The 23,386-nt window shown below is 41.0% G+C and overlaps 1 protein-coding gene across 2 annotated transcripts; it reads right to left on the bottom strand.

The window, feature by feature from the left end:
- Window positions 1-1,992: 1,992 nt before the first annotated feature.
- SALL1 (spalt like transcription factor 1) lies at window positions 1,993-17,805 on the bottom strand. 2 transcript variants are annotated; one of them, XM_044987195.1, is made up of 3 exons: window positions 17,433-17,805; window positions 4,545-7,957; window positions 1,993-3,509 (listed from the first exon to the last, which is right to left on the bottom strand). In XM_044987195.1, exons 1-3 carry the CDS (start codon window positions 17,506-17,508, stop codon window positions 3,069-3,071), a joined length of 3,930 nt encoding a protein of 1,309 aa, XP_044843130.1. In that variant the 5' UTR covers window positions 17,509-17,805; the 3' UTR covers window positions 1,993-3,068. The 2 variants fall into 2 exon arrangements, with proteins under 2 accessions (XP_044843130.1, XP_044843131.1); XM_044987196.1 differs by having other exon boundaries at window positions 4,545-7,954.
- Between the last annotated feature and the right edge of the window lie 5,581 nt (window positions 17,806-23,386).

Raw genomic sequence — 23,386 nt, 5'->3', positions numbered from 1 at the left:
GGCAGGAGCTGGAGCAGCCACTGCACCACAGGGTAACTCCCTCCCCCAGGGCCCAGCTGAGCAGGAAAGGGGAAGCAAAGGAGTATGACAAGGGCTAAGCTACTCTCCCTCTCCGCATCCTAAACCAGCCGTTAGGCAGCCAGTTAGGAGTTGAGGGTTATTTTACATCAGACCAAGAATAAAAGGACTTTATGCAGTTAGTTCTGCTGTATTTCAGAAAAGCACTACAGCTGAAAGCTTTAGAGCCTTTCCCAACACATCCCATAAGAGTTTTGTATTTTTGATTAATTTTCTAGACCCACTGCTAAAAAAGACATTATAGACAATGCCCTACTCGTAGGTGAATGCCACCTCCTGCTGCGGAGTTTGTGATTAATGAAAAAGTTTACCACACCGTGCCAAGAGTTCATCTGCACTGGCTGGAAGCAGTGCATAGCTCTTCCCACAGCCATGTTTGCAAGTACAGTATAGGGAAAAAATCTTTTCAGCAATTACCGCAGCAGAGAACTGACCTTTTTCAGCCCCAGGATGTCAAAGGCATTAACAGTGCCTTAATAGTTTTCTCTTTGCAGGGCAGTACAACTCCTAATTTAATATTTTTAAGGTAGGACCTAGTTTTACATGGCTTAATACTGCCCCCAGTGAAAGTCACAGGTAAAGCTCCAAAGAACCTGAACAGGTTAGGTTCTAAGATGAACAAAAAAAAAAAAAAAAAAAAAACCACCCACAAACAAACCAAACAAAAAAAACCAAACCACCCACATTTAAAGTTAAAAAAAAAAAAGTCTGCTAAAACCTTGTTTCTGCCACTTAGTGACACAAAAGTAAAGGTATTCTAAAAAGGTCATTCATATTTAATGTCATTAATTAAATCATTAGTCTGTTTAATTTGTCTTTGAGGCTAAAATGACTCAATTTTAGACACACACTACCTCTAGTGTACATTTACATGTTAATAAATCTGCATATTATATGGGACTCATCTGGTACATAAATCTAACAGCAAAAGACATACATTTTTCTAAAGGCATTAGTGTTTATAGTGTATTTAGGATGCATAGTCATTAAAATGAAAAAGAAAATTCCCTATGAAAAATAGTTACTGCACAGGACATAATTTTCAAGTTAAGTCTCAGCATTATACTGTACATTCTCCCCTACCTCCAATCAAGATAAACAGAAGTAATTAGGCTACAAGGGTCTAAATTCTTTGTCAAAATGACATGTAAAAAAATAAAAATATTTGAATTATCAGTGTGCAAAAATACACAATATACATAAAACTAGAAATTGTCATTTGTTTTAAACTTGTATAATTTAAAAATTGCCAAAATGATTGCTTTGCTTCAAATTAAAAAGTTTAAAAAAAGTTAATCAAAAAACCCTCTCACAGGCAAAAATTGTGGATCCAATCTTGCGTCCCAAAACTCCCATTAATGTCAATGATAGCTGTGGGTGCATAAGGAATGCTAGATCAAACCTGTAGGGAGAAAGGCCATACTGATTCGTCCTCCCTACCCCCATATAATACATGAACGTTTTTAGTGGACATTTTAACTCAGACAAAGCAGGATAAACATGCCACAATCATACAGTCTCACAAAATAAAGTGATCAAATCTAAAACATTTGAACCAAGTGAAGCCTTAAATCCAATATAAAATTTCCTTCAAAGGAAACTTACCTAGTCTCGATAAGGCCATTGTTAGCAGCATTTTTTATAAAGAGATGAAGAATACCAAAATACCTCCAATTTGATGATTGGGAGTAGTGATATCACTGAATAGTTAAAAGGACAATGTTCCCACTCTTAGTGGAGATGCAAATATATACTAACCATTAATATGCAATAAACATATGTATACCACACATACATATAGATACACACACATACACATACCTGGATAGTCCTCTAATACCCAGGCGTAAGGTTAAATAATACATTCAAAGACATTACTAAATACAAATACACTTTAAAAACACAGAGACAACATTTTATCTGTTGCAAAAATGTATTTGATTACTCAAGTAAAATTACAGTATCTCTGTTGTTAGTATTAAATGTTAAAGAAACTGGACCTCTTTTCCTTTCAACTTTCCAAGAAAGTGCATGTAACAGTCCAAAGTTGTGTTTTTTTCCCCCCATATCTAATACAAAATAAACAAACACTATCCTTGTTCCCTTGGTCAAGAAGTAGGGCTTGGTCTTGCAAGGAACATTATGTACATTTTAATGAAAGTGATATTTCTTATTGTATATACAGGAGCATCTACATTTGTCCATGGAAGGTTGTTCAAGATGCTATACTTAGCAGCATTGTGAAAGTCCAGCACATTTTCTATAATGAATATACCTACAAGGCAAAATGTTACGTCTCAGTTTCAACTACCAAAACAACACTTTTGTATCTTCTCTAATAATCTGCGTGCTTATTACTGTACAGAAACTTATGAACATTTAAGACGACTCAAGTAAAAAGCACAATACAAATAACAGTTCAAAACGAAAAATGTTAAATCTACAAAAATTAAAGCAGTTTTAATTTTATAATAAAAATCAAAAACTGAGCTTGTAAAGGACCCACACTGTTCAGTCATATTCTCAGCTTTCAGTCCTTTTCTTAATTCTGTTTGGAAAATTAAACAATGTGTTGCTGACAAAATTTCCAGCGAGATCAAAGTATACATTTATATACAGACTTTTATTAGAGATCTAATGCACCACTGAGGTGGTGCATCAATACCAGAGTTCATGTTAAACTGGATATAGAAAATAAGTTAATGCCAGAAAAAGATCACCTAGCAGAACAGACTTGCAACTGCCATAAATGTTACAGCATGTTTACAGCACTCTAGTCGATTAGTATTTAGTTCAAAATACAGGAGACCAAAGTTAATGCTTGCATTTGTTTGCAAAGCAAGGTTATATCACTAATAAATAAGCTCTCTTAGAACTCTAGAAGTAGAACATAGTACAAAAGAATGTCTTTATAATGTTGTTGTTTGTAGACTTGTAAAAAGCAACCCTAGGTTGCACTATTTGCAGGAATGTTATTGATAAGATTTATTCTAATTTGTTACAATTTCTTTGTTGTCTTCCACAAAACGTGTAAAACGGAAGTTTGTCCCATTTTCATTGCTTGCCATTTTCTCCAGACCAGCTAGAGGTGCATTAGGTTCAGAATTCTGGAGCTTCTCCAGGCTTCCAGTCAACCCACTAATAGGTGAACTGCCACCATTGCCCAGGCTTCCAGGAATTGGAGGGATGCCACCATTCTGAATGACTGAGATCTCATTGGTCTTCATAGCCAAGCCATTAGAGAGTGCAGCTGCATACTGATTCCAGAAGCTGGAAGGGTCTCCGTTTCCTGACCTTGCAGCCAAATCTTTCTGAAACATTTCTGGGAATTTTACAGGATTGCCTCCTAGAAATGTCATGGGACCGTCCACCGAAAGTCGTCTGCCTCGTCTCGCAGGAGTGCTGTTCCACATGTGAGTGCCCATGTGAACCTGCAAGAAGGGAGTGGGTGGGGGAAGGAAGGCGGTTAGCAGTGGAATTCATTCTGACTGATCAAATATACCTTACCACAAAACAAAGAAGGCAGTCCATGTGTCTATTCTTATTTATGTAAAGAATACCACTAAAGGTAAAGGATGTAATATTCCAGTTCAGATCAGTAACAACAAATAAGATTCATCTGGACCTAGATGCCAGATATGCAGAATGCCCATATTTTTCCTGCTGAACAATACATTGCTTATTACTCTTTTTCATTACATGTATTTAGTTTATAATAGCCTTATGTTATCCAGTCAATTGCAGCTAGCTACTTTCAGGATTAAAATTGTTATGTCCACTTTCATTGCAATGGCAAGTATTGTATTTGACACTCTTTACCCTATAAATGTCCTTTTCAGACAGGAAGAAAGTATCCTTTACTGATTGCTCATCGGAGAGCCTCGTGTATAGACAGAATGGCCTGAAAGTAATTATTCATCTCACATTACTGGCAGAAATCTCTAGAGAAATACTCTGTCAACAGAAACATGTACACAGTAAAGTGCTCAACTAGTGTTCTAGAACTTGAGTATATTTGCTTTTTCAACAGATCAGTAGGAAATGTTAGTTACATAATCAAATCAAATAATGCCTATTAGTTCAAGAATTATTAGTTAGAAACAAGTCTGTTGTGCGAGTTATGAAAATAGTATATTTAAGATGCAGTGCTTAATAAGTAATGTACGCAGTACACTTCATGCATATCTTAATTAAACACCCTCTAGCAACATTCGGCTATCCTGTTTCATAGGCTACATAGTGAGTTTGGTGCATTTTATCAAACCAGAAATATCTTGCTGCATTAAAACTCTTCAATCCCATTCAAAACGCCAGGTGCCCAGCATGTGACAACCAAATAAAACCATTTTTCATACCCCGGATATCTAAAAGGAGCACTGTTTACAACACTGCAGATGTAAATGTAAACAAACAAAAACAATACAAAAAACCCCACAACAGCATAAGAACAGCAAGAAGGAAAGTACCTTAAGATTGCCTTTTGTCGTGAAAGCTCTTCCACATATAGTGCAGGCAAAAGGCTTTTCGCCAGTGTGTGTCCTTTCATGAATCTGCAAAGCACTAGAAGATGAAAATGTTTTCCCACATGTGTTGCAGTAGTGCTGTTTGGGAGTTCTTCGGGGTAGAGTTGGAAGCAGAACTGGTGATGTGGCAGAAGATGGCAAAGGCCCCAGAGCAACAAGACCAGGCGGTGTCTCTTTGCTATCCTGAGGAGAGCCGTGCAGAAAGCCATTAACCTCAGTTTTTATGAGAGATGACAATGAATTAGCAGGTATAACTGAAGAGTTCTGATTAGGGCCAATACTGGAATTGGGCTCAAAAAGCTGTGATGGCAGATCTCGCATTTGATGTGTCAACATATGCTGCTTCAAATTACCCTTTGTGGAAAAGCCACGATTGCAAACTGTGCAAATAAATGGTCTCTCTTTGGTATGACTTCTGTAATGAATGTCCAAGGCACTCTGACAAGCAAACGTTTTGCCACAAATGTCACACGCTGTGTTTTTAAATTTACCTCTATCTCTGAAAGGAAAGAGCATACTCAAAGATTCTTCTTTAATTATTTTATCTGTGTTACTAGATGTCAAGTCCAAAGCACCACCGTTAGCAGGGGTCGGAGACAAACCATTGGCAAACTCACTTGGTAAAGCTCTTAGTTGTTTCTCTTCAATACTTGGTGACTTGTGGTAATCATTAGTGCTGTTGGATGGGGACAAGGCCTGCATAGAAGAGGTAGACTCTGAGATAGCAGGACTTCCAGCACTTTGGCTTTCCATATCACCACCAATAGATGATGAATCATTTGTCATAACATCCCCCTCCACTGACCCATTTTCAACTGATTTTAAACTAGCTTGAAGTTGTTCAGCAAGTCCTGCATTGATCATCTTCATTTGTTTTTCTAAAGCAGCAATACTTGACATTTCCAGTGGCAGAGGGGAAGAAGATAAGCTGTCTTGGGACGCATCAACAGATTTAGGTGTATCTGGCACGCTGCTGTCAGGACAGTCTTCCATGTTCTCGTCTGAGAAGTTGTCTAGATCATCAAAATTCTTCTCATCAAAAGATCCTGTGTCAGATTCCATTGACTCTGGATAGTTTTCTGTGACAGGCGTATTGGGAATCTGTCCTCCCATATGCATTCGGATATGCTGCTGTAGCACGACAGCATTGGTGAACTTTTTCTGGCAGATCGGGCATGAATGTTGTACTCTCAGCGGGGGCATGGCACGATGAACACTGTAATGAGTCTTTAAATTTCCTTTAGTAGTGAAAGCACGACCACAAATTTTACATTTAAATGGCCTTTCACCAGTATGTGTGCGATAATGCATTTTTAATGCACTCTGGCAACTGAGAATTCGATGGCAAATAATACACTCATTAGGATCGGTTGCCTTTTTGTCAATATTTTCTACCAGTTGCTGCAATTTTGATGTTTCTGATGCCGATGTTGAATCTAGTAGTCCTCCAAATGGAAACTTTGCCTTAAATTGCTCCGACATTAGAGGCATCAGTGGATTTGTAAAAGTGACAATGCTGTTGGAGCCGGAGTCTGCTGCCGGTGAGCTCACAGAGCTGTTAATATTAGTGAAGGAGTTTGAAGTGTGAGTGTTTTCTTCTGTTTTGCCATTTGTGGTAGGCAAAGCACTGACCTCTGCCTCATCTGAATGTCCATTTGAATTTTTTACAGCAGGATCAGCTACTCCCAAGTCGCTTTTGACAGAACATGGAGGGCTAGCCGAATGATGGCTAATGGGAATAGGTTGAGGCTCCTCAGTTTTGATAAATGGTGTCAAGCTTGGAATTGTTGGGGGGAGTGGCAGGCCAACAGAAGTAGTCAAAGTAGACAAAACTGGCTTGCTGTCCAGCCAGCTGGTTACAGGTTTCTCTGGTGGGATAGACATCCCGTAAGGAATACCTGTGCTTGTAGGAATATTGTCCAAATGCTCTGGCACTGGGTATGGATTCATTTGAATATGAGGGTATTTTTCTTTATGACGCTGAAAGTGGACTTTTAAGTTTCCCTTTGTGGAGAATCTGTTTCCACATATGTTGCATTTGAAGGGCCTCTCGCCAGTGTGAGAACGTAAGTGAATCTGCAAGGCACTGTCACTCCCAAAGACTTTCGCACAGAACCTGCATTTATGTTTAAAGAATGCCTCATCAGAAGTACTTTTTGCTTCAAAAGCAGTTACATTTGGTGGCTTGCTTTTTCTTTGCTGTGCCAAGGCAGTCAAGGAGTTTAAATCCTCTGCAGGTGTTCCAAGATTGGACAAGGGGTTGGAGAAAACCGAGTTATTAGGGGCGGGTTGAGGTAGAAGTGGATTAGATGCAGGACTTAATAAACTGCTTATTGCAAAAGCTGGTGAAGATGATGCTGATACTGGTGGGTTGCTGAGCTGTGAGCCACCAACATTTGAAGCCACTTGTTCCGAGGACGGTGTTGTAACTGCTGCTGCCAGTATGTTAATATTTGAAGAAGAGCCACTACTGGATGGAATTATAGTATTGCCAGAGTTGCTCTGAGGTAGCTGTATAGGGGGTAGTTGTTTCAAACCACTGATGCTGGCAGATTGACTAGCAAGGCTTTGTGCTAATCCAGCTGCCGCAGCCAGCTGCTGGGATAAATGGGAACTTAGTGTGGACAAGGGGTTGGCAGATGTTCGTAAAGTACCTTGAGAAGGGCTAGAAGATGTTGACACGTCTGCGTTTTGGGAAGCCAACAATAATATTTGGTGACGAATTTGTTCAATCAGTTGCAACTGGTGGATCTGCTGTTGCTGTAAAGCCAACAGTTGCTCCATGAGGGCAGGTACAGCAAGCTTATTATTTGATGCACCATTACATCTCGCTTCCTGTGAGAACTGTGCTACTGCCACTTTCGTACTCTGAAGGTTTTCTATGATGACATTGCTATTTATCACTGAAAAGTTGCCTAATGCTGTCAGATCCCCTATTTGAGGTAGAGAGGTTGTTATAGCTGAGGTACCCATTGTGGAGCTGTTACTGCTTGTAATACTATTGTTGATGCTCTTGGAACTGCTACTGCTATTGTTAATGCTGGAAGCCTCCACATCCATGGATTCTTCCTTGTCAAGTTTGTTATGCTCTGAAAGGTCACTGCAGTCTACTTGATCTGTGTTATTAACTGTGTCATTCATCTGTTCATCAGGATTATCAGAAGGGGAACAAGGAGGGAAGGTTTCAGAAGGAGAAGCTGGATTTTCGTTCACAATTAAAACTAATTGATTTTTAGTACAGTTCTTCTTGTGTTGCAGGAGATCTGATAATTCAAAGAACTCAGCACAGCACCTGCCACAGACATGGGCATCCTTGTTCTTAGTGGTTCGATTTGCGTGACCCTTTTCTGTGTCTCCTAAAACATCAAAAGATGATGGATTAGAAACTGAGCAGAAACACAGAAATTTCTCTAGGACATTTTTATTTTAAATCTACTGTTTTTAACTCTCAGACTACAACACGCAAAGATTGTATGTGAGAAGAGATCAATATTAGTGCTTTCTAAATATTGCTCATGACTGATTTTAAGACTGTACATGGGTGTTGTATTAATCCCTATGTTTTAGATGATCATTTCCTTCAGATAATCCATCAAAATATAAAATACTATGAACTGAAGACATTGGGGCATAATGAAATTCCATAGCAAAGTATTGATTTCCAATATTTCATACTGCTTATTGTCTAGTTGTCCACTGAGCGCAAATCAACCATTTGAAGGACCCATTAGACTCTCAAGTTCCTGTCAACCTTGTTCATTTTCAACGGATTCAAAGATATCTGTGACAGTTGCCCCTGTCACTAAACTAATTTGTAGTCATTCAAGGTCCCAATCAGTTGTTGACAAGAAAAAAGTGCATATCACTAAGCTACAGACTGACAACTCAAAAACAAAACAAACAAAAAAAATATATATATATATATCGCTTTTGAGTTTCCACATAAGACCTAAGCTAACTTTGATTGTATAGCAAAGATTAACTTTTGATGTGAAAGCTAATTCCACTGTAACTGGAGACTTCGAGCTGAATAAAAAGGAAAAATCCCCAATAAATAAAAAAAGTAAATAAAGTATTTTTTCTAAACCCATTTATTATGCTTTGACTCATATTTGGTTTTAAGACTGAAGAATGATAAATCTGCTACTCTTCAGCAAAAGAACACTTTGTGGGATAGATTTAGAGCTCAGTTATGCTAGTGTAAATCTGGAGTAGCTCCATTAACACAGAGGAAATACTGTGGATTTACACCAGCCAAACTGAGATCAGGATCTGACCTCAAATCTATAAACTCTGCATAAGTTTTACATTTCTGAATAAACATCAAGAAAGATGATCAGTTAAAAGGAAATGTTCACATACAATAAGAAATAAGTCTTCGTTTTAAGTTTGATAATTCTATGCAATTTTACTTGTCTGAATGCATTTAAAAACTATTTGCACTTAACTGTTGTCAATTGTTTAACAGATTGTACTGAACCTCTCATTATAAAATCCTTTCATTTCATGTTTGTTTCCACTAGTTGCTCACATTTCTTATCACTGGGATCCATTTGTAAATTAAACATTAAAAAAATCTCTGACTCTAAACTAGCTGATCCTATTCAAAGACAGGATGGCTCCCTATTGTTTGCTCAGCATGAGGACACCAACTTCTGTTGTAGAAATGGTGTGTGGTCATCTTGGAAGGCTGTGAAAAAAAAAAACTGTTTAATTCAAGGATTACCTCCCTGCATGTTTCTCTCCAGTATTAAATCAGATAATAGGCGGTTTCCATTACTTCCAAATTAAATCTCAAAGAAAACGAAAATAAAAGTTCCTGTAAAAAGTTGAGAAACAAACTAATGATTTGTCTTAACAAATGAGAATTTGAAACTAAAGAGCCATTTCTTTTATAATGCAAACAAAGTGAGATGTGATGCAGATTATTAGCATTATTTTTTTTTTAAAAGATTTTGTTCCCTCTCTCGCTTTACCCAAGTATATATTGTATCTACTATGATGTAGAGCTTAGCATGAACACCCCAAAAATGCAGAATATCTGTTGCAATTGATATTTTGTTTAATTAACTAGTTGGTTCCATATTTTATAGATCTTTTACTGATGCATCTCTCAAAAAAGTTAAATGTAGGTGTGAAAATAGGTTTATATATACACATCTGTATTAACAAGCTATAAGGTATGAGAAGAAAGCAACAATTATGATTCAGTTTTTAAGTTAAAGTTTACTCATACTAATTAGTGTTGGATTCCAATACCATTTTATGTACTTTTAGAAATATTGTATAGTGTTCAAAAATAAAGGAAAATATTAAATGAAATTTATTAAAGTTGTGTACTTTTCTTTAGTCATTGTGCTATTTAACTCCAGATAAAAATAATATGACAAACATTCCACTTAAGGCTTTTTATTTTGACAACCTATTTCAAATGATGCATCCATTTCAGAAGCTTATTTTAAACTAGGAAATGCAATTCCTAATATATTCAACAGAAATGTTATTTCTTTCTCTTTGCCATTTCCATATGTAATGGTTATGTTTCCATCTACTTTTACAGCCAATTATGAAGGAACAAAAGCTATTCTGTTTGTTCACACATTTTCAACAAAATGCATTAAAACTATTATGTCAGCATGTTCTATTAAGCTCTGCATTCAGTGGAAAATACTTTTCAACCAGATCACATTTATCAAAACATAAAGCCACTTTAAAACACAGTTTTGCTTGGTCAGCTGTGCTTAGATAAATAATGGCAGATTCAGAACTAAATAACTAGCAAGGGAAATCAGAAAACTGACAATCAATTAAACACATTACAACAATTTGCTTCAAATATTTAGCACTTCTGTATGGAGATTAAAGAATATTTTAGTTCTTTAGTTATTTTTAGTTATTTTTTACTTGCAAAGTATTTGATATTCTTGCTTTACAAAGAAAGGTGATTTTGTACACATATTTAACTGCTACTTTTCCATACCAGAAATTGACTAGTGTTCTAGCACAATACAATACATATTAAAACATGAAATAAAGTATGTGTATATATTTATATTTTTAAATAGTTTAAGCACATGAATACTGCAGAAGTTAAGACGTCTGTCATATCATAAGAACAACAATAAACTACATCCATAGATCAAGCAAAAATAATATTGAGGGCTTAGATTTTTGTAACATTTTTTATCTTGATATTTGTTCATGAACTGCATTCACTAGGTTTAATTTTTGTTTTCTTAAATGCAAAAAATAGGCTTCTCTATATTAAAATAGATCTTAATTTTACAGTTACCTGTAGATTATAATGACTTCTACTATGGGGGGGGGGAGGGGAGTGACACTATTAAGTAATAATTGAGGTTTAAAATGACAGATCTTGAAAAGTAGATTTTGTAAAACTGATAGTAAGACATACAGCGTGCTTTCTACTGCATATTTAATCTCTATTGTATTCTAATCAGATCTGTTAGCTTTCTAAGTATTTCCTTGAATGATCTGTTCTAAATAATAGTAATTGGTGACCTGACTAAATGAAGTTTCTTTGTTGTGCCTATCATGGTGAAGAAATCTTCCATCTTGCTTTTATGTATCCTGTAAAGAATTAACAGTAAAATCAAATCTGCAGTGGGTAGCTATATAGAAAATTCAAACAGCAGTAATTATGAAAAAAAGTCCACAACTTTTTAAACGACATTAATGACACTTTGGATTGTTCCTTGTCAGATGTTGATTTTTCAGTTTACAGGTTTCTTAAGGATTGTGAAAAAAATTTTAGTGCTCAAACATTACTCATTTCAAACTTGGGAATTTTGAACCACTTGAGATGCATATTCTAGAATGAGAACCAAAACATTCCATAATCCTCAAACTTGTGAAATGAAAAAAAAAATCTGCTTTGCTTAGCGAGATGACTGAACAAGGACTTAAAATATTTAGAAGGTTTTGAACTGTAAGTGTATTTGTTTTCAAAATGATTGCTCACCAAAATTTCCATTATAATAATGATATGCTTCTGTGTCTATAAACTTTTAGCCAAACCTCTCTCTCAGTTAAGCAACTCAGAAACGTAATCTAAATCCCAGTTTGCATTAATTTTTTAAAAAGTGTCCCTGGTGAATAAAAATATTTTAATTAACTGCCCCCTTAACTGATCTACTAAGTGGGAAATTTAAAATCACAAGATGTTATTCTGAAGAAAACAAGTTATAATATATGGGGGGGGGGTGTTCACATTCAATTCAGTTTCTTAATTTTTCTGTGTTATAACTCGTAATTTGCTCAAACTATTTATTCATATATTAAATTCAAACAAGGAGTCTACAATTTAATAATAAAAAACCAACTAAAAAAGATTACCAAGCTATTTTAAAACTAGGAACAAATCCATCTAATGAACACAATTAAAAAATGTCTTCCCTACGGATGAATCAAAATGAACACTAGATGGGGTTCCAGTTGCAACAGTTTCTTCAAAAAGTTGAGTGTAGTTTCACTGTTCCAGTGACACGTAAAAGAAAGGCTCCTTAAGGTTATATCTAAACTTTGGCTACATAAACATTGGCAAAAGGACAAGAAACTAAATCCCTGTTGTTTGGAGGGTAAAACGGAGCTATGGGAACTACCTGTCAATCTCCTCTTCGGGGGTCTGGCATCTAAGGGGACAGGGGAATAGGGTTAGCAAAAGCAGCAAAGCTGATAAGGCAAAGCTAAAATAAACTACTAACTTCCTGCTATGCGACCAGTAAGACTCAATTCGGGGGTCACTGGCAAGATATTGAAGTACATATTGTGATCTGAACCCTGTCACCTTTCAATGGAAGGAAGCTAGCAAAGGTTAAAACAGCTAACACTTAAGTAACTCCTAGCACCACTCATACAAACTTTCTTGACTATATGCTCGTGTAGCAACCACTTCACTTGTATATTCCAATTTTTAATTCTTAAAGAAGATTTTATGAGATATAAGTCTGATGCACCTTAAACGGTTAGAAAAAAACAGCAATCAGTGCTATCTTCATCAGCGAATGTCTGTTTTGCTTTTTACTGTTTTGCAACTGTATTTTTCCCCTAATATGATTGCTTCAGTAAAAATGGACTGTTTCCACATATGGTTAAAACTGACTTGCACAGAAAACTTGAAGATGGTTAAATATATGAAAAGCACAGCCTGTAGATACCGAGTTGTGACTTATCACCACATGTTATATTAGATGCATGATAAGCAAAATAAATCTGGGAGAGTTGGAGAGAAATAGTGAGTGTGAAGGGAAACCCACACAACATGCCAGTTTAACCCCACTGACTTCAGTAGAACTACTTCTGACTTACATCAGCATAAGCAATATCTGATAAGGCCCACTACATCTAGTGCGCTGCCTTGCCAAAAAATGTAAGAAATATATATAAATTGTAATCAAGACTGATCAAATACAGTTATCTCACAGATGTTTAGTAAGGCTTCTTTTAGCTTATTATATCATGTACTCCTACCAAGCATTTGGTCTTGCAAGTGTTATTAAATAAACAACAAAATAACCCTAGTTCTGGGAACCATCTAATGCTACAGTGAATAATGAAATTCTATTATTTACTAACATGATGAACTGATTCCTCTACATGGAAGAGAAGCAAGTATTATATCTGCAGCAAATGCTAGCTGCATTGCTCTTCTGATAGAACCTTTGCCTTGAAAAGCTATGCTTCAAAATAATATTCTGCTGTATGATTAGGCCAGGAAGCTCCTATAATCTAAAAACCCTCCAAAAAACAAAAACAAAAAACACAAACCAACCCCCAACCAAAAAAAAAAAAGAAAAAAGAAAAAATAAGCTCAAAATGTAATAAGAAAATCTCACAATCTCAGTTATTAACAAAAAGAAATAATCCAACTGCCTTTTATACATTTTCCACCAGTTACTTGTTGAATATAATTTATGTCAAAAGTCGCTTCTATTAGTCCGATTTCTGTCCTGTTTATGCCAGTACAAAGGTATTCTGCGTGCACATTCACAGGATATAATGAAGCCAAGCTTCCTTATTCAATGACTGCACCAAAAATACATTTGAATTATTAAATCTTCAGAGTAAGGATGTACTGCATTGACCCTAAACTTTGAAAGAAAGTGTTCTAAAAAAAATAAAATGTATGTTGTCATAAGACATGGATGAAGTTTCTTTTCAAACTACTTTCTATTGACCTTTAACTATGAATACTGTGAATACAGTTCTAAACTAGAACTCAAAACAGATACGACAAATTTTTGACAGAAACATGATTTTTCATTTATTCTTAAATATTCCTTCATTTCACATTATTGCAAGTGTTGTTAAAGTAGCAGCGATGCCAAACCTGTCTGATTCCTGAAATTGTAACTGAGCTAACAAACCTGAATTCACTGCATCAAAAAAAGAAGAAGGGGGAATTTTTTGTTTGTTTTGTTTTTTTGCAATTTTGAGGCATATCATGAAAAAAATGTTTCGCACCTATCTCAAATGTATCCACTATAAATTTAAGAACATCTCAAATGCATAAAGCATTCCTTTAATTCACTTCTATAGGGTTAGTTTTACACTAATATTGCAACAGCATTCTAAATCCTGTAACACTATTACAAAACATACCCTCCAGGCAATGTAGTCAGAACTTATTGTCCAAGCATGTAAAACAGTCATAACCTAAAACCATTACTACTGAAAGGAGGGGAAAAGCTCCTAACACGGTTTCTAATAACCTACTGCTTTTTCTAGAGAACCAACGTTTAAAAAAAAATGTACAAAAACCCCTTAATTATTTACTTAGTTAACTTAAGTTACTAGCCAGGAAAACCAAATGAAAGATTATCTAATGCCATCATTTTAGGTGAAATCCAACTATTTTAAGTACATCATTTAGCAACAGGCAAGAAAGCTTCTCAGTTAACATTCCTTTCTCACACCCCCAGTGTCTTGCATCTGAAAACATGTGCAAAATCAGATCAAAAGACTAAAAACAGGAAAGAAAAAAAGGGGTGAGAGTGCAGGCGCGATTTTATTAAGATACTTGAAGGTGCTTTTATCAGCGTCCTTTAGCAAAAATTTTAAAAAATAAAGACTTTGTCAAGAGATGTGATTAAACAAACTGAAGATGTGAAAAATAGCCCTTTGATTCTCAAGCAAGATAAGTTAACTTCCATCTATGCTTTCCCTCTTTGCTTACTTTGTAAAGTTCAGAGCTCTTTTTAGGGCACTGGTGAAAGGATAAATAAAACCTAACCTTTCCCCAACTCATGCTTGAAATTTCAAAGCTGAAGGAAAAAAACATTTCAAGTTAAAATAAGTGTCTTAAAGTGAAATTAAATTAATTGAATTGAACCCGGTGGCAAAATAGCAATGCATCCAGACACATGAAAATTCACCACCCCGCCTCAAAATAAATAAAATAAAATAAAAAAGTTTCCTTCCAGAAATCAAAATACTTCACAGAAACTTTTAAACGGTTACAAGAAATGGGTGCTATTTATTTATTATGATCATGATGATGCAAAGAAAGGTGTCTCAATATTTAAAAAAAAAAAACCTGAATGATAACAAAGCTACCATAACATCCTTCCAGCTTTCCCAGGGAGACCCGATTTACTCTGCAGAGCTTGGTATCTTAGGTTACATTTGTTCCGAAACTCCTCAGCAGCCCCCGTGCAACTTGGGGGGAGGGAAGGGAAAGGGAGGGGGCTGATAAATGGAAAATGAATTAGGACAGTTCAGAGATCACAGCTCCCATGTCCCCAAACCTACCTCAGTGGCGACCCTGATATGCATGGTGCTGAAGGGGGGTGGGGAGGGTGGGAGAAGAGGGTTGTTTCCTGGCTGCTGCTTTCATGACTAATGCAGGGGGTTAATGGGGCTGAGGGAGAGCAGCTCCGGGCTCCTCTCCATGACTCACATCGCACACTGGCACGTCAGCTTCTGGCCAAGTCCCTCCGCAGCCAGCAATGTGCTCGCTTTAGGAGCGTGCAGGGTTTGCAAAGAGGGACGACTCCGAGCTTTTCTCGGAGAAGACGAGGAGCCCAGCACACCGAGCGGCTCGGAAAGTTCGCTGGGGAAGCCAAAGGTGCTGCCTCGCCTCGGGGCTGAGAAGTGCCACCGTGCCCAGCCCCGGGCAGGCGAAGGAAAAGGAAACGAGTTATTTATTCAGGGCCAGCTCTCTTCATCCCCATGCGATGTGCCCTGAGCACCGCCTTACGCCCCAGGACAGAGGGAAGAGCTCGGGAGATGACCCCTCCTGAGAGAGAGATTTGGGCTGAGATCTCAGCCACCCTCTTACCCACCAAAACCTGCCACAATGTCCAGAGCCTCAGGAAGTGCCCTGCAGACATGAAAGAGAAGCGCCCCCCCCCCAACTTTCCATCTTGTCCTTCCTCCCAATCTATAGTATCCAGATCTGCAGCCAGCCTCTTGCACGGACACCCGGGAACAGTTTTCATGTAACTTCCTGAATGGCCTGTTTATCCCCCGCGCCCGCCCCCCCATTTCAAACTCTGCCCCAAGGTGTGGGTCCCGCGGGTCGGCAGGCGCAGCACTGCCCGGCCGGGGAGAAGACCCAGGGGAGAAGACCCCCTCCCGTGCTCCCCGGCTGCTCAGCCTTACTGGGGCTCCCCCGCAAGCTGGTTGTGAAGTTCAGGCATCCGCCACCTCGAGGTGCGCTGCGCTGGGGCAGGGCAGGGGAGCGGGCCTGGCCTTTGGGACACAGGACGCGGAGACCCTCTGCCACCTTCGCCCCTGGCCCTCGAGCCTCACTCATCAGCCAGGCGCTTCCCAATCGCCCACTTTCTCGCTTGGATTTTCCCCCGTCCCACAACCACACCCCCCTCCTCAGCCGGTTTATAAAGTCCAAGCAGACACAGGTACAAGCACCCCCCTCCCCTTCAATAAAACTGCCTTTCCCTGCACCAACGCCGGGCTTCCGGACCCCCTTTAAAAAAAAATCACAGGCTCTCCAAAGCCAGCTACAGAGCAAGCCACCCTGGTTCCTCCTTTACCGGCTTCACACCCAAAAAAGCCCCCAAGGGAGAAAGGAAACAACCAGCCCCCCCCCCCCCCAACTAAAGCCAGCCGCAAAGCCGCCCTCGCCGGAGCCGCTGCGAGCCCGGATCCCGCAGATGCCAGGCGGCCAGAGCGAAGAGCGAGAAAAGTTACCAGGGGCAGGGAGGGAGCCAGCCAGCGCGTCAGTGCGGCGAGAAAGACTTTTATCTCCAGCACGCAAACTTTCTCCCCCCTTTAAAAGTGGGGGTTCAAATGCTCCGGAGGCGAGGGCTGCCTGGCAGCGCAGGTTTCCCAGCTATAGCGGGACTCCAGGGGGAAAAGGGGGCAGGCAGGAAAAAAAAAGTAGGAAAGGGGCTTTTCCCCTTGTTATGGGGGGTGGGCGCAGAGAGTAAGCGCGGTCGGCTCGGTGCATCCTTAGGAAACACACACCCCAACCCAAACCTGACTTTCGTCCCGCTCCTCACCAGCCTCTGGGGTGTGGACTACAGAGGGGGTGTGGGGGAGAAATCCATCTCTTCTGGGGTCAGACTGCCAGATCATCAACAAAAAAAAAGGGGGGGGGGAGAGACACACACAAATGCAACAAACACAGGAAACAGAAGGTTAATAAAATAATACAAACCCATCCTCAACCAGGGCCAAAATAGTACTATTAAAAAAAAAAACCACCACCACCAAAAAAACTCCAGCAGCTCCAGCGCTCTCTTCCCTTTCCCGGTGCAGTTTCCTAGCTGTCTCGAAGGTAAGTTGATCTATTTTGCGGGTGCGTGTTTGTGTTAAAATGTGTGCGAGAGAGAGATGGGAAGAACTCACCATTTCGCTGGGATAACGAGGCCAGCTCGGGGTCGGACTGGAAATGCTGAGGCTTCGCCTGCTTCCTCCGCGACATGCTGGCTCAAACATCAGCTGGGGCAGAATAAAAAATTACTAAAAAAAAATCTTCTCAAAATTACGGAAATCGAGCCTCCCCCCTCCCCAAGCCACGCCGCACCGCGCATGTGTCCTGCTATAATTATGATTATCAATAATGCATTGCGATTAATCATAGAGGGGCTCTTTGAAAGGCGATTGGCACATGGCCAGCTCTATTCAAACCCGCTCGCCTTAATCAATTAGGCGCTGATTTGCTGGAGACCCTTGTCTCTCTGCAGCTCCCACCCAATGAGTCGGTCCATGTGGCAAGAGAGGGGGCTGGATTTCCCCAAAGCTGTTTGGATACAGTTTAACCCTCTTAGCAACCAGCTGGGACTGTTTCACGCCATCCCTGTTACTATAGGAATGTGCCGAAAGCCTCCGCCCGCCCCCCCGCTAGCTGCTGTCCCGAGCTCCTGGTGGGGGGGGGGTTCTCGTTACAAAAGGGGGCCCAGAAGCAAATGAAATTCTCTCTTCTCGTTGCGCCCCCGGGAGCGGGGACTAATCCGGACGGGTCCTGCCCCCAGGCAGCAAACGCAGCGCGAGACAGGACCCCCGGGAGCAGCTCGCCCCGCCGCGGGGAAGCGCCCCGGCTCTGCCCGCGCAGCGGGGACACCCACCGGGGCCGGGGGGGGGGGGTAGGGGGTGACAGGCCGGGCTTTCCCCGACTACCCTGCCCCGCGCTCGGGCGGTGCCACCGCCTCTGCCCGGGACCGTCCCATCCCCGCTCCGCCGGCGGCCAAGTTCGGTGTCTTGGTGTAACCGCTGCCCCCATCGCAGCGGCACCGTCCCGCCCCCCCGGGGCCCGGGCAAGGGCGGGGCGGGTCGGTTCAGCGGCCGCCGGGCTGGCCGCAACCTCACACGTTTCCCAGGACAATTACAGCAAAGTTTGTGCCCGGCTACGTCACGAGCCCGGCCGGGGAGGGGGGGAGGCTCCGCCCCTGGCGGCGGCGCCGCCGCCGGTTGGCTGAGGCCGACGTCAATCCGCGGGAGGCGGCGGCCGGAGAGGGCTGGCGGCGGAAACCCGCCGACTCATCTGCCCGGCGGAGTCCGGGGCACCGGGGGGCGGAGCCCGGAGGGCACCGGGCGGCTGAACACGTTCCCCGGCGGGGGCGCGGCTGCGCCCCTCTGCCCGGGGTTGTCGGCGGGAAGGGGTGTGAATTCGGAGTGACACCCCCCTGCCCCACAGCGAATTCGCGCCCGACTTTGGTTTTCTGCCCGAGAGTCCGAGGCTGAGCCGCGCGGGGCTCCCAGCCCCAGCTCCCGGGCAGCCGCCCGCAGCCTGAGCGCGCGGGCCCCGCCGCCCTGCCAAGCGCCCCCTCCGCTCCACTCCGCCCGCTCGGCCGCCCCGCCGGAGCCCCGGGAGGTCGGTGCCTCGCCTCTTCCCGCGTGCGGCCCGGCGCGCAGAGCCAGCGCGATGGGCTCTGGGCAGGCAGCTGCGCGGGGAAACTTCTTCCCACTCCGGCCACGTACTTTTAACTCCGGGAGTCAGAACGGAGTTTATGACCGAGCAGCTCTTCGTGTGGGTCAACACGTTTAAGACTGGACCGCTCCCCCCGCCCCCGTGTGTGGACACATCGGTGTCTCTCTGCCTCTTTCTATGCACGTGTACAGTCGCGCACACACACACTCCTGTGTGTAACACTAGATTAACCACAGACGTGGTGTCTGCTAGACGTGCAGCAATTGAATACATCCTGCCCGAATCGCTCGGGCAGCACGAACACATCGTCAACCAATTTCGTAATCGCGGAAGACAAAGTTCCGTCCCAAAGTTAGGAAGGTTCTCTCCAGCCCCAGGATTGGGACGTTGCACCCACACAAATGCACCTACAGCCCAGCACGGGCAGATTATGTTTGGTTTATGGGTAGCGATGGAGCCCTTTGTATTCCTCGTTCCTCTGCACGTCAAATTCCTCCGTACTGTATACGAAAAGTTGGTGTGCAGGGTTATCTTGGTCTGAAGACGAGCAAGCGTGCTGCTGCTGTAGTCAGTTTCTGTTTCTGGGCCATTCACAGCACCCTCCTCCCACCCTCCCCTCTGGATTATTTACTCTGTGATTGAAACGACTCCTTTCCCCCGGTATCAATATTAACAAACTCTGTAAAAGCAAGAGGCTGATCAGATACAACTCATTTCAATTTCAAATGAGCCGGTGAAACCTAGAGAGCGAGAATCTCTCTCTCCAATCGAGGAACCGACTCACTCGGATTTTCTTCTCCCTATTAAACGAACTAGACTTTAAAATGTTTACCAAGGTGGGTGACAAAACATCAGTAACCCCTCTCCTCCCCCCAAGTGCCAGCCAAATATTTAGTCAGCTTTAGCAAACCGGACACTGAATGTGCTTTTCTTTTCTGTATAGGGTGGGCTTTTCTCCCCCTCTCTCTCTTTCCTCTCCCCGCAGTATTTGGTACAGTAGATTTTGATAAAAAGACAAACGAAGCTGTCAGTCGGGATGATGTTGAAGAATGAAGATAATAATGTTGCTATAGGTGGTATTTCAGATGCCATTATTTTTCACTGAATATTTAAAGAGATCTTTCGGCAGAGATGGATATATTCAGTGGTAGGTGTCAGCCTCCTTACCCTCACACACTGGAAAATATGCCGAATATATACTTACATGATATATGTATACATACTGATACACGTATATGCATATAACACCCACATAACCCCTATTCACAAGAATGTCTGCAGTTAGAATTATATCAATCAGTCGATTAGCTCCCCACGTCTTTAAATCTAGTTACTGTCTGAAAATGATTCGCATTTACAATTTCATGATATATTTGTTGATTAAATTGGGTTGTTTTAAAGCACTTTCCCATAGCGCTATGCATTTGGCGCCTGTAAGTGCCCGTTGTGAGCCTGCAATTAAAAAAAACAACAATGGTTTGGAGAAAGACTAATTTGGAGAGAAAAAGTTTAATAACTTTTTTTTTCGTTTCTTTGCTCCCTCGTCGTTGTAAAAACAGACGCTTAGTGTTTAATTTAGGGTCATCTGATTATTTGTTGTTTGTTTTCTTCCTCTTTGCTGGGGGCCGGAGATGGGGGGGGGCAGAGTGGTGTTTGCAGAGAGAGAAGAATTGGTCTTTATTGTTGTTGATAGCAACACATCAATTAAATGTCATTGCCGCGAACAGAAGTTGTGAGGGTTCACGAAATACTGTGATTTTGTTTTTGCTGGTTTCCCCCCTCTCCAGGTCCAGATGACCCCCCCATCCCCGGCACCCACACATCTTCGAGATCTTTCTTAGGTTATTTTTAAAAAAAATTGGGGTGGTGGGACCCATCATGTTTTTCCATGCAAATGAGCCCTTGGTTGGAAAACAACCGTGCTGGGGATCGATTTCCAGTTCATTGAGATGAGCACTGAAGGGAGATTGTAAACAGCGGATAATTTGCAGTTCATTCGGGTGAGAGACGATTTCAATGAGATGCAGCACACTAGACTGGATTATTGTTATTAAGGTTTGCGATCAGACATAACAACCTTAGCACTCAGGGGTTAAAAGCTACACAATACCCATATACTTATAATGCATCGTTAATAACGATCTGGGAGAAAATCCAATTGATTTCATATTTTCTGCAAATTTGCACCACCGGCGCAGCTTGTAAAGCGGAATTTACTTAGATACAGGTCGGTCTCTTCGCAGAGCTAACCCCGAACAATCAACCTTTAACCTGTGGCAACATTGTCTCTGCCCTAAAAATTAAAACACTTTCAGGGCAACACCGTCCCCGGGTCATTCATTCATTCACGTTTTCAGATGGCAAAAATCCCTGCATTTACGTAGCAAGCCTTGTTTTCTGTTTATGGAGAAAAGATACCGTGCAAACCAGATTTTAAATATTGCTGCATGTGCCCCCTAAACTGCTAATACCGAGCCGCCCCACAGCTAACACTGCTCACATGTATTTTAGAAATGTGGGTAATTAGGAGCTTCCAGATGCTGCTGTCAGATGGGAACTTGGCTTTGTGCTCCGATATATAATAAACTTTTGAGCCAGTCCTGGGGCGCAGCTATCCAGGAGCAGCTAGGCACTGCTATCTGGAATTGTTTTATTATCAATAGCCTGGAATCCCGCTATTCAATACGCGCATTTCAACCCTTGTGACTGGGTGGGTTTAGGTAGGACTACTTTTGTGGACAAGGCTGTCAACAACCTTCTCCCCTCCCCCGCCCGCCCCCCCTTTTTTGATTTATTTTCTAATGATCATTCCTTAAGAAAAAGAAAAAGGGCCAGAATGGAATCCTTCTCCATTATTACTGACAACTAATAATTGATCATTGCTCACAAGCGCGAGCTTTTAGCCAGATAATTGAATCGTAAGCAATACGGGTTGAGCGAAAGGCGAGAGAGAGGGGGAAAAAAACCCAACCCAAAACAAAACAAATATAAAGGCACCAAAGTGAAGGGGTTTTTTCTTTGTTTGTTTATTTTTGCGAAGATAAGAGATGAAAATGACTAATGCCACATAACCAGCCAAGGTGGAAATGTTTAATTCAATTCTTTCTTTGCACATTTGCTGCCTTTTGTTTGACCCGGTGGCCAGCAAAATTTTACACCTAGCCATCCCTTTTGAGCTTATTGATGAAGGTGCTTCTGAAATGATTATCAAGAGATTTACAGCTATCACTCCCCACCTACGGGAAAAGTAATAAAATCAATCCCTCAATCAATCAGACCCTTCCTGCCCCCCCATATCTTTTTAATCTATTCTTTCAGCTGTTTTATTACAATGCAAATCATTAAATATATTTGTTTCAAATTTAACAAAAATGCTCCTGAAGGACACTGCCAATTTAGATATAGTAATAACTAAGTAAACAGGCTAGATGAAACTAGTGAGCTAGTAAAGAGGCTAGAGGAAGTGTTTTTCCAGGCAAGATGGTTGAAAGCTGAGAAAAATAAAATGCATAGATAAAGGAATGAAACTATTAGAAATGTTCAATATAACTGCAGAAAGGAGGTTTTTGTATGTTCAGTCCCTAAGAGGGAGGTGGGGGAAAAAAAAGAAACATTGCAGGAGTTTCATGCATATTTCTTTTGTTTCTCTGTACATTTATTTTATGCAAAAGAGTTCTGGCAAAACTACACCCACCATAAATCCTATCCTATTATCCTATCTTTGTGTGATATTATGTCTTACTTTCTGTGTTAAGAATAAACCTGGAATTTTTTTTTTGCCATGTAATAAATTCTTTTTTTAGTCAATTCCTTTAGTTTGACATTATAACTGATTTATTGCAAGGGCACAATTGTATTCTTTTATATAGTATGTTCTACATTAACAATAAAATGCTACTTAGATTAGTAACAATGAATTAAAGCATATTTCAGGTAGGCTATAAAGGTCCAAAAATCACTGAAATGCCTTGGAATTCAGTGGTCAAAACTGCCAGTATGGACAAAATTAGTAGGGAATCTATAGGGAACTGAGAATTATCTTTGATGCCAAAGGGGATGTTTTTTTCACAAGCCACATCCCCTTCTAGCCCAGTTTAATTTGTGTATCAAAGCCACATAAAGCCACAGTGTACCTCCAGCAGAAACATAGAAGTTTAGAAATGAAATGACACATAGTTCTCCAACCTTATATAAACTGGTGAAATCCCACATTGGGAGTCAAAGACATTTACCACTTTCATGGGCTGTACCACACCACAAAAGTAACTTTGTATGGAATAAAAAAGCATGACGCAAATAGGTACACATCAAGAAAATAGCCTTAAATAAACCCTGATATCAGTTCATGAGATGGCCATTAGCTAAGTATGGCCTCCCTGGCATTCTTCTTTGAGAACGGTGCCTTCATGTGAGCGAACATATCTTTTCAGAT

This window comes from Mauremys mutica, chromosome 14 (genome assembly GCF_020497125.1).
Source record: "Mauremys mutica isolate MM-2020 ecotype Southern chromosome 14, ASM2049712v1, whole genome shotgun sequence".
NCBI classification, from domain to species: Eukaryota; Metazoa; Chordata; order Testudines; family Geoemydidae; genus Mauremys; species Mauremys mutica.
Note: the sequence above shows the minus strand (reverse complement) of the source record. Positions and strands in the feature narration are given on the sequence as shown.

Excerpts from the sequence above, each read along its gene's own strand:
- SALL1 (XM_044987195.1), bottom strand. The coding sequence starts at position 17,508 with ATGTCGCGGAGGAAGCAGGCGAAGCCTCAGCATTTCCAGTCCGACCCC. Across the intron at positions 7,958-17,432 it reads CTCGTTATCCCAGCGAAATG|GAGACACAGAAAAGGGTCAC; the intron begins GTGAGTTCTTCC and ends TTGATGTTTTAG. Across the intron at positions 3,510-4,544 it reads CGACAAAAGGCAATCTTAAG|GTTCACATGGGCACTCACAT; the intron begins GTACTTTCCTTC and ends CCCTTCTTGCAG.